This window comes from Gekko japonicus, unplaced genomic scaffold (genome assembly GCF_001447785.1).
Source record: "Gekko japonicus isolate JY-2015 unplaced genomic scaffold, Gekko_japonicus_V1.1 scaffold431, whole genome shotgun sequence".
Taxonomy (NCBI): domain Eukaryota; kingdom Metazoa; phylum Chordata; class Lepidosauria; order Squamata; family Gekkonidae; genus Gekko; species Gekko japonicus.
Genome location: NW_015162492.1, coordinates 686818 through 697896, shown reverse-complemented (window position 1 = coordinate 697896; position 11079 = coordinate 686818). Strand labels below are relative to the sequence as shown.

At 47.7% G+C, this 11079-nt stretch overlaps 1 protein-coding gene across 1 annotated transcript in view; it reads left to right on the top strand.

Annotated features, from left to right (window-relative positions):
* PES1 (pescadillo ribosomal biogenesis factor 1) overlaps positions 1-9841 on the top strand; it is a 28237-nt gene extending 18396 nt beyond the window's left edge. Inside the window, exons 7-15 of the mRNA XM_015406019.1 lie at positions 752-868; positions 1994-2071; positions 2281-2370; positions 2559-2689; positions 4164-4289; positions 7234-7418; positions 7548-7675; positions 8291-8458; positions 9228-9841. Coding sequence (XP_015261505.1) covers positions 752-868; positions 1994-2071; positions 2281-2370; positions 2559-2689; positions 4164-4289; positions 7234-7418; positions 7548-7675; positions 8291-8458; positions 9228-9314 — 1110 coding nt within the window. The 3' untranslated portion in view covers positions 9315-9841. The remainder of the gene's footprint in view (positions 1-751; positions 869-1993; positions 2072-2280; positions 2371-2558; positions 2690-4163; positions 4290-7233; positions 7419-7547; positions 7676-8290; positions 8459-9227) is intronic.
* The last annotated feature ends 1238 nt before the right edge of the window (positions 9842-11079 follow it).

Here is an 11079-nt window from a genome sequence, read left to right as displayed (position 1 = left end):
TAATAGCGAAAGGCGCCCCCTGCATGCGGATACCTAAATCCGCGCATCGGGGGCACCTGGGGGGGAGGGAGATTTCTGTGCACACTTGGGGCAGTCCCCAGGTGTGCACAAAAATCTAAAAACCTGAAAAAAATATCGAGGGGATACTTAAATCCCCCCCAAAAGTGACAGAGCGGAACCGGCGGGATGGGGGGGGAACTTACCTCCTCCTGCTGCTTCCTCCTCTTCCTCATAGGTGTGGAGCTCCCCCCCGCCCGCGAGTATCGCGGGTCCCGCCCCTTGTAATACATAATAACAAGTCAAACATTCTATTTTAAATAAAAACAAACATATAAACTAGAAAAGTGCAATAATTTCTTTGTAACGAAGAGGTACAGAGGCAACTGGTACAAAAGATTTTACTGTTGTAGCTTCTATAAAACTTAACCATTTTGAGTAAAACATAGATTGCTTTGCATAACTGTTAGTTGGGGGTACAGAAGTCATTATCTTTTCCATTGTATAATACTCCCATACCTTTATATACCATTACGTTAGAGGAAGTGAATTTTTCCAATTAGTGGCTATCACTGATTTTGCTGCTATTAACAAAGTAGAGATGAGCTCCTTACTTTTGAGAGGAATTTCACATGTGCTTTGAAAGAGGAGTGCTATATTCTGGCTGTGGACAAAGAACTGGGAGACTTTCAGAAAGGGTTTACGCGTGGCATGGTCTCTGTGCACTTACCCAGCTGGATTTCTCCTGTTTCAGCACCCAACAGACGTGGATTACAGGGTGATGGCCACTTTCACCGAATTCTATACCACACTCCTTGGCTTTGTCAACTTTCGCCTCTACCAGTCCCTCAACCTGCACTACCCACCAAAGGTGAGTGCACTGCTCTGAACCTGCTTCAAGGGAAGGGGGGGACGGGACACACTAAAGGTTTGCAGTCCTGATGACAGCACTGACAGAAGGATGGGATGGGAAGCCTCCTGGTGCAGCTGCAGGAAGGACAAGAATTCCCTAGAGGAGTTGTGGAGGAAGCTGGAGGAGCTCCAGAAAGAGTCCATGGCTCAGGGCAGAGTGCACCAGCTTTGTGTGTTGAAGGTCCCAGGTTCAGGTTCAATCTATAGTTGTGGCCTTTCTCTTCCAAAGACTCGGGAGAGCTCATGTGACCAGACAGTATTTACAGCACAACCCTTATGTGCATTTTCTTGGAAGTAAGACCTACTTTGTTCAGTGGAGCTTACTTCCAGTCAAGTGTGCAGAGGACCAGAGACTTAGCTAGATGGATCAGTGGTGTAACTTGGTATGATAGCTTCAGGTGCTGGGAAGCTAGAGAAACAGGGTGACCTAGAAGAGCTACTAGCTCCCTTATGTGGAACCGTGGATGTCAAGGGGTGATAGTGGGTGTAAGTTTGCTGTAAAACCCATTCTCTCTGCTTTATCTGTGGGAAATAGCCCCCGGCTTTAAACAAAGGGTTATGGTGTGGAGGTGGCATGGCCTTTATGCTGTGTTCAGGATTCACAGGATCAGAGAATCACAGAGTTGAAAGGGGCCAGACAGGCCATCTAGTCCAACCCCCTGCTCAGTGCAGGATCAGCCTAGAGCATCCCTGACAAGTGTTTGTCCAGACGCTGCTTAAAGACTGCGCCTCTTGTCTCCCTCAAATGGATAGGGGAGTGGTGTGTTCACATCTCCCTCAGGATTCTTCTTTGCGTAGTTTTAAAGAGCATGCCTTGCATTGGTGGAAAGTATCCAAGCTTAAGAAAACCTGGTACTACAGCGAGGGATCGCTCTTGTTAAGGTTGCTGGGATCCTGTGTTCATTTGGTGGGAAACCTGGACTTGCTTGCAAGATGTAGCGTGCCAAGGGAAAGGTTACCCTAGTGGAGATGTCTCATTGTGGGATCTCCGTGAAGGGCTTTGTGCTAGTGGCATGCTTGAGTGTCCACTTATTAAATTAATGCCGAGGTAGGAATCCCATCCATGCATCTGTCTGTCTTTTAGATTGAAGGCCAAGCTGCAGTTGAGCTCAAGCCAGAGGAAGGGGAGCCATATGCCTTGGATTCTGAGAGCTACATGGAGGTGAGAAGGCCAGGACTGTTGGGATACCTGCTGGAATTCGACTAAGCAGCCCCTGTCACTGTTAAATGGCCTCCGATTCTGCCCCTTAATTTGTCCCACCCACTTGTTCAGTGCCCAAGGGCACTGGTGTAACAAACATCTCTGCTTCTGATTCACCTGCGTGCTCTGTTTACTAAGATTTCTGTGGCTACTTTGTCTTTCTTCTTTAGAAACTCTCCGCTCTTAGTGCCAGTCTGGCCCGAGTGGTTGCTCCAAATCCAGAGGATGAGGCAAAAGTGGACGAGTTTCCTGTGGAGGGGGTAAGTACTCCAGGGACAGTGGACGATAATGTGGGTTTCTTGAACCTGCAATGAAAAGTGGTCCTCTGGTCGTTGGGGGGGGGGGGCTTGCAAGGAGAAGAAGAAGGTAGTGAGTGGCTTGAGTTACTGTTCCATTTGGTTATGGAGGGAAATGTGGCCTGGAGGACTCACAGAGCCTCTTTCCTCAGGAGAGCACAGAGCAAGAGGAGGCTCGGCAAAAGGAACAGGAGGCCCTGGAGAAGCAGAAGAAGCTCTTTGAAGGGTTGCGCTTCTTTCTGAACAGGGAGGTGCCTCGAGAGCCACTGGCTTTTGTTATCCGGTACGTACCGATCCTTTTGTCTTGTGTTGTACTGCTTGCCTATGCTGATGGGGAAGAGGGTGCAAGCTCCTTCTAGAAAGCGATAGAGCGGTTGGCAGACTTATTTTGAAGGAGAGGAGCTATCTGCAAGAACGTTGATTTGTGTCAGCAGGGCTCCACCGAGCCACTTTTCAAGGCTTGAAGGCCTTGACCAGGAGAACAGTGCTAAGCCGTGATCACGTGCAGACTCTGAGGAAGTTAAATCCAGGTCTGCATGTTCAGATGTCTAGGCTTGGGACAGTAAGCAGGAAACTTTTTTTTTTGCCAACGGCTCATGGCAAAACGTTTGGTTTGTGTTAAATTCCTCTTCATCGAGGAAGGAAGGCAGGAAATACCAGTGAATAATGAGAAGGTAGAGATGGCCCATGATACCCTTTGTCCAGTGTGCAGGTTGTATGTTCTTGGCTGGTGTAAAACTTAGGAGACGTTACTTGAAACGGCTACATTATGACCTCAGGGGGCATAGCCAAAGCTACTGAGATCCAAGAATCCAGGACATTTGGATGGGTTCAAATGTCTGCATTGCTTTGTCCCATCTCTCCCTCCTTCAAGCAGCTAGCAGCAGTAGAGCTTTGCTTTGGGGGTTTTCCACCCATGTGTAGGAGGGTATTCGGCTGTACCACAAGCAGGCTTACCAAGATCCCTGTCTTTTGAACTTAAAGGGACAGAATCAAAAAGGAAGGTCCTGAACAAAATCTGAGTGACCAACCATGCTATAGTCTCAGTGGCTTCCATTGGGGACTTCATGACAGAGTGACAGGATCCTAAGGTTCCTTCTGCCTTGGCATTCTAGTATATGGCTGATTCTGCACCCATCTGTTTCCCCGCAGTTTTTCCACAGCCACATCGGGATGTTATTCTCCCTCTACACTGCATGCTGCTTTCACTTTCTTTGTTCATCAGGTTTTATGGTACCATCTGCATAGATTTATGGCCATTCAGGGGTGAACTTTGCAGTCAGTACGGCGTTGCCCTGGGGTATCTGAATGTGGCTTTGAGCAGCATTTTTTTCTTCCTCTGCTTCCAATTCGAATCCGTCAGTTCTCCCATCCCTATTTCCCCTTCTGTATCTATCACCTCGCTGTGAATGACTTGGCTCAGTCTGGTGTGATCCACTATCCAAAGCGTCTCCTACACGGCTAATGACCACTGAGGCAAGTACTGACACAGGAAAATCTGCATACCAATGCCGGAGCGAGCATTGAAAACAAAATAAATGGCAAGCAGACATGGGACTTAATGGGTAGCCACTGCAGAAACCAGGATTCAAGGCAATGCAATGAAAACAGATATTCAAAAGCAAGGGGAAGCCAAGTCGAGTGCTGAGAAAGTGTGGAGCGAATAACAGATGCAGAATGGACCTGTGTCTGGCAGCAAAGCCTGCTGCTTGCCTGCTGTTTCTGGTTGACTGAAGGAGGATGTCTTTTTTTGGCAGGTGCTTTGGGGGCGAAGTGTCATGGGACAAGTCTGTTTGCATTGGTGCTACATATGATGTGACAGACCCAGCCATCACTCACCAAATAGTTGACCGGCCTAATATCGGAAAACAGGTCATTGGCAGGTGAGTGCTATTCAAGAAATATCACGAGACAATAGCAGAATGCTTTTCATCTGAGAGTTGCAGCATATCCTGGACATCCCCCCTGGTTGCTATGACACTACCGGGGGCCACGGCTCATGGGAATGTATTTGCTTTTATCTATTTATACATTCGGTTTCTAAACTGTCCTCCCCCATACTTGGGGCTCAGGGTGGTATACAGCATTCAAAGAGATACAGTCAATTTGAAACAAGTTAAAAACAATAAAACAGGTACAATAACCATTGCAGATGGCATCTAAAAATCAGATTTATCCTTACTTCAAGGCGGAGAGAAAGAAAGGAAGGCCAGGCTAAATGAAGACCGTTGCTGTCCTCAACCATAGTCCTGGCAGAACGTCTCTTACAGGCCCTGTGGACCTGAACTAGGTCCTGCAGGGCACAGATGTCATTTGGCAGAGAGTTCCACTAGGTCTGAGCCGGGGCTGAAAAATCCCTGGCTCTGGTTGAGAACAGCCGGGTATTTGGGGGGCCAGGGATCACTGGTAGGTATTTCTCTGTTCAGTGCAATGCTCTTCAGGGGGTAAACCAGAAGAGGCGATCCCAAAGGTACATTGGTCCCAAAACCTTGAATCTGATCCAGTATTTAAGCTGGAGCCAGTACAGCTGACAAAGCACCGTTTGGATATGCGCTGTTAATGGGGTTCTGGTGAGAACCCAAGCCGCCACTTTCTGGATCAGTTGCAACTTCCAGGTCAGTCTCAAGGGTAGCCCTGCATACAGCGAGTTACAGAAGTCTAGCCTAGAGCTGACCGTAGCATGGATTACTGTGGCTAGATCAGGGCTGAAGAAAAGCTAGTCGCCTGACCTGGTGCAGTTGAAGAAAAGCAGTCTGGCAACGCTTGTGATCTGGGCCTCCATCAATAGGCAGGCATCCAGAAACACACCCAAGATCTTAACAGTGGGTTCCAGTGTTAGTGGCACACTATCCAGAGCCGGGTGTTAGCCAAACTGCTTATTTATGCAGAGGCCAGACTAAATGAATGGGGTTGCAGGCCTGTGTATACAGAAATCAGATTCCGAAATGAGGATCTTCCTAGATAGACAACAAGACAAGATGTTTGTATTAAAAACAGTTGTTCTCTTTACTAAATAATATTTTGGTTGCACATACATACAAAAACAGATTCACACACTCACACATACAAGGTTCCTTTAGGAATACAGAAAGCGGAGGTCATTTCGGGGGGGATCGCAGTTCCCCCGGGTGAGGTACGGTGGCGGGGCAAATGACAAAGCCCCGCCCCCTGCTTCTGGCCGCCCCGCTTCCGGCCCTCATTCAGCCAGGAGGAGGGAGGGTAAGTTGCTTCCTCCCTGCCTCTCCCCACCCCTGCCTGCCTGGGGCCAGGGAGGGCCTTCACGGGGCTTCCTTGCACTCCCGCCGGCCTTGCAGGTCCACCGCCAGGCCCCTCATGGGGCTCGGCAGTGGAGCTGCAAGGCCGGCAGTGGCGGCCGGGACCGTTGGGGGCGGGGTGTGTGGCCTTATGACACACTTCCAGTGATTTCAGGGGGTGTGGCCTTATGACACACTTCTGGTGATGTCACTGTGTGTGGCATATGCTAATGAGTTATGCTAATGAGTTATGCTAATGAGTTCCCCTAGTTCTTTTTCTACGAAAAGACCCCTGACAGAAAGAATATAAAATTGTTTTCTTAGTTACTTGGAGTCTGGGGTAGGTATTTGTTCATACTTGCCTGATCCAGAAGTTCTTGTCTGTAGCAGTGGAAGATTGGAGGGGGAGGGAAGGATCCCTGGGACTAATTGCTCATTCACATTGCTTAGAACAAGCCAGCTAATGTGTGTTCTGCATGGACGTCTCTTGGGTGCGCATCCCAGAGAGGTTCCAGCAAGAACAAAGAGTTTCTACTCAAGGAAAGATGGGGTGTGGGATTTGTAGAAGGGGTGGCCAGCCAGCAGCACAGATTAAAAGCGTGCTCTGCATTATATAGTTGAAAACTCAAGGTGGGAGGCGCTTGCCTGCTCGTGAATCCACCCTTCTGTAGGACCATCCCATAACTAACCTTGATTGGTTGCATGTAAGAAAGGGGCAGGTTTACCTATGGGAGGGGCAATGTTGAAATTCTAGATTCTGTCTCATGTACACCATTCGGCTAGGTGCAAAGCGTTGTTTCCTGCATCTCCCTTTGAAGTACAAATTAAGTTGGCCTTTCCCAGGAACACAGGATGCTGTAAACAGGATGCTTGGTATACAAATGTAAATTCAGTCCATGTCTTCCGTGACATCTCAGGTCTCCAGTAATGGTGGATTTTAAATCCCTAGTTGTTGTTTTCTGATCACAAAGGCAAACCATGTGCGTGTTGTACCCACAAAGCCTTGCAAACCTGAATAGGTGCTTGCTTCATTAACATAGCAGGCAGCAAGTCCTTTTTCATGTGAAGCCTCTCTCTTTGCAAACAGTTTCCTTTGGCTTTTGGTATACAATTCAATGTGCACAGTCCATGCGTTACCTTGTGTAAGCAAATATTTATTTACAAATAAATCCATCTCGTAACACGGGAGTTGGCACCCCAACCCTGAATCCCCACCACCACCACAGAACCTCCGTCTTAGATGGATTCAGTCTCAGCCAGCTCTGCTTCAACCATCCAACCACAGCCTCTAACCCTTCAGCCAGATTATTTGGGGCAGTGTCTGGCCAGCAGTCCATCAACCGATACAGTTGGGTGTCATCAGCATATTGATGGCAACCCAGCCCGAAACTGTTCAGTTGGTGCAGTCGTTGACTTCCAGCACAATAATGCGCATCCTCCTGGTCTCTTACTGAGAGTAGTGAGAAAGCTGCATTTTTGTTGGAAGCATCCTATATAGGCGCATCCAGTGAAATGTCTTTTTCCCCTGTCTGTCCAGTCTGGCACTCATTAGACAATTTCCCATCCACCCCAGGTATTACATCCAGCCACAGTGGGTCTTCGACTCAGTGAACGCCAGGATGTGCCTCCCCGTGGCAGACTATTTTGTTGGTGTAATGCTCCCTCCTCACCTCTCCCCATTTGTTACGGAGAAGGAAGGGGACTACATACCTCCAGAGAAGATGAAACTACTTGCCCTGCAGAGAGGCGAGGAACCAGGTATGGTGTGCCTCCACACTCTTATCAAGCCTTGAAATGTGCAGTGCAATCCTGCACAGTTATATTCTTGTCAGTAGAGCATGAGTGTGATGTTCCTGCATAGTAACACAGCTTGGTTCTTTGCTGTAGAAGGAGACAGCGAGGAGGAGGAAGATGATGATGAAGAGGCATCAGAAGGCTCTGAAGCAGAGGAGGATTCCGATAAAGAAGATGAGGGACGACTGAAGAAGATGGAAGCCCAGAGGTCTCAGAGCAAGGTACTACACTTCAACTCAAGGTTTTAGCTGGCTATTACAAACAGTGTGTTCGTTTGAGCCTTCTGCGGCAGCTGTTCACTGGCACCTCTCCTCTCTGTTTGCTTCCTTGTCTGATTCCTTCCTCTTGCTTTCTTTTTCTCTTAACTCCTCTGGAGCACTCCCTCTTCCTTATCTTATTTCTGTTTCTTGCTTCTCCTCCTCTTCCTTGGCCCCTAATTCTTCCGCTTCCTCCTATCATCTGGTTTTATCATCTGGCCTTTAATACAGGCCAACAGTGGGTTCCTTACAATGTCCCTCAGTGCATTAAGAACATACATTACAAATTGTCATTCAACACATACCCAAAGCAAATCATCATTTTGTACGTTTGTTGAACCTGATTATGAGCAGATTGCCTTTAACATGCACATTGGTCTATCTGCCACTGTTAAATTTTCTTTGGTTTATCCTCATAACAAGTTGCAGGGTAAAATAGGCTTGGGAAATACTTTGATGAGTTCACCACCTGAACATTTTTAGGCTTTCTCTTCTCTTCAAAACGGAGCCAGCTCTCTCTTTTCTTTCTGTTCAGCCCCCGCTCAACTTTTTTGAGTTCATGGCCTTATTCTTCCTCAGAATCTCCCAGTGAAAGTGACAGCAGGCAAAGTCCTTAAAGAAGACAAGCACCGGTTGGCAGAAGAGCAGCAGAGTGAGGAGAAACGCCTGGCCATCATGATGATGAAGAAACGCGAGAAATACCTCTACCAAAAGATCATGTTTGGGAAGAAGCGAAAGATCCGCGAGGTACAGTTCCCTGCTGTCCTAGGCTTGTGCTATCTCTTGTCGTTCATCTTAGAAATGTAAAACTTTTCCTCAGGTAAAGAATGCTGGCAAATCATGCATTGGGTGACACACACCTGCCACTTGAACCAGGCACTGGCGAAACTGGATGACGCAGAACCTTCCTGTTGCTGTACAAGCAAGAGTACATGATTGATTCCTGTTGCTTTACAAGCAAGAGTACATGATTGAGGTTTATAAGATTGTGCATGGGAAAGAGCAGGTAGAGAAAGAGATACTTTTTTCCCTTTCTCACAATGCAAGAACTCGTGGGTACTCAATGAAATTGCTGAACGGTCGGGTTAGAACGGATAAGAGGAAGTACTTCTTCACCCAAAGAGTAATTAACACATGGAATTCACTGCCACAGGAAGTGGTGGCGGCTACAAGCATGGACGGCTTCAAGAGGGAATTAGATAAGCATATGGAGCAGAGGTCCATCAGTGGCTATTAGCCACAAGGTATAGATAGGGACTCTGGGGCAAGTGATGCTCTGTCTTCTTGGTGCTTGGGGGGGGGTAAACAGTGGGAGGGCTTCTAATGTCCTGGCCCTACTGGTGGACCTACTGATGGCACTGGTATTTCTGGCCACTGTGTGACACAGAGTGTTGGACTGGATGGGCCTTTGGCCTGTTCCAACATTGGCATCTCTTATGTTCTTAAGAGTGCGTGCTGTACTGTAAGTGTCGAGAGACATTTTTGAAGCATCGCCTAATATATTTGTCTCTTGCAGGCGAACAAGCTGGCAGAGAAACGCAAAGCTCATGATGCAGAAGCAAAACTGGGGAAGAAGAGAAACAAGAAGGCAAGACGCGAGTGATGCAGGCCCTTCCTCTCAGCTAGTCTTCATCTTATGCGAGCCTTTAAAGATGGATGCTGTGGGCCTAGAGATGGTCGCCTCATCTTGTGGAGGGAAACCTGGAAGTCCTCTGGCCTTCTGACTTCCTCCTTCCAACATGTTTCTTCAAGCCAAAGCCATGGCTCCGTGGGCTTCTTGGTATAACATCTGCTTTATTTAAACTGAATCTGAATTCTCTTCAAAAATTTTCAGCATCCCTTTATGCAAAGGCTGCTGTGGAACAGCAGCTTAACCAGTTGGGGCAGACTTGTTGCTCTTTGAGAAAAGTGGCCTCCTTTTCATGGCAATAATAGCCCGGGGCAGCTGAGAGTGGATGAAGCTCTTCTGGCCCCAGGCACGGAGAATAACTACGCTAAAGCAAACAAAGCCACGGAAGAGAGCATCCCTTATTTTTAGATGTCACTGTCTTGCAGTGAGTATATAAGAACATTGTGTCAGAGAATAGAATACCTTGGAACTGTTTCTGCATTTTGTAAATAAATCCAGTTAAGACCAATACAATGGCTCAGGTTGGATTGCTTTGTGTAGGAAAGAACAACATGGGATCAAAGCAATGTTGGATTCCCCAGGCTGATTCTGGAACTGCCTCCTAGAGGTTATCCAAAGTTTAGAGAGCAATAATCATTTTCCTTTGGATTACAACTCTAAATGACATGATAATTGTTACTCTGCTCTGTTAAACAGACCTTTCAAAACCAGGTCTTTCAGCATAGTCGGTTAATCCACTGATGCCACTGAGACAGTAAGTGGTACCAGGGGTCATTTCCTGCAGGAGCGCACAGGAGCAGAGCTCCGGCAGTAAAGAGCCCAGGGGGTGGGCACATGCAACAAGCCCCCCCTGCTCCCAGCAGCCCTCAGTCAGAGCAAGAAGCAACCAGGTAAGCTGCAGAGCCCCCCCCCCCCAGCCCCCCGGTCCAAAACACTCCAGTGGCACCTTTAAGACCAAGTTTTATTCAGGTACAAGCTCTACCTCCTCTGCGAGGACAGATCTGCACGCCCCCCCCCCAATAGCTAGCAATCCAAAACAGTCCAGTAGAGCCTGAGCAGTGGGTGTTGCCTTCTGACACACTTCTGGTGATGTCAGGGTGTGTGGCATATGCTAATGAGTTATGCTAATGAGCTCCTGCACCTTCCCGCGGGGAACTAGAGTCACAGGTTTCCCTGATTATACAAAAGTGCCAGGAATTGGGCATGGTGATTAACATGGTGATTAATACCGTCTCATGGTGATTAACACCTTCTCAGAAAGTTTCCTTTACTGGTGCCTTTCTGTCTACCACAGTAGCCAGGGCTTTCCTACCAGAGTCTTACATATTAAGTTGTTGATTAGGTGCCTGTTTAACAATAGATTTCAATCAGTCTTATTTTTTCAGAAGTTGTTAGGGCTGATAGTGGCTTCTACCACGGCCACAACCCCATATGCACATCTAAGAATGCAGCCTTTATAAAATTGGTTTTTAAATAAATTTTGCCCTCACCCGCATTCCCAGCATACTGGATTCTCAGTTCCTAGTTCCATAACATGGCACTTAAGCTGGTGGGGGTGTGGTAGTAACCTCCTAGCAGGGGTACCATTTGGTGGAAGGGCGCCTCAGCTGTCTATCACTTCTGATGCTTTCCTGCAGGGTTGGGGAGCCCATTGTGGGCCTTTTTGTGTTCAAGATGTGTGGTTGCCTGAGGAAACGGGTCTTCATATGAACCTCTTAGACTTATATGCAATACGTTA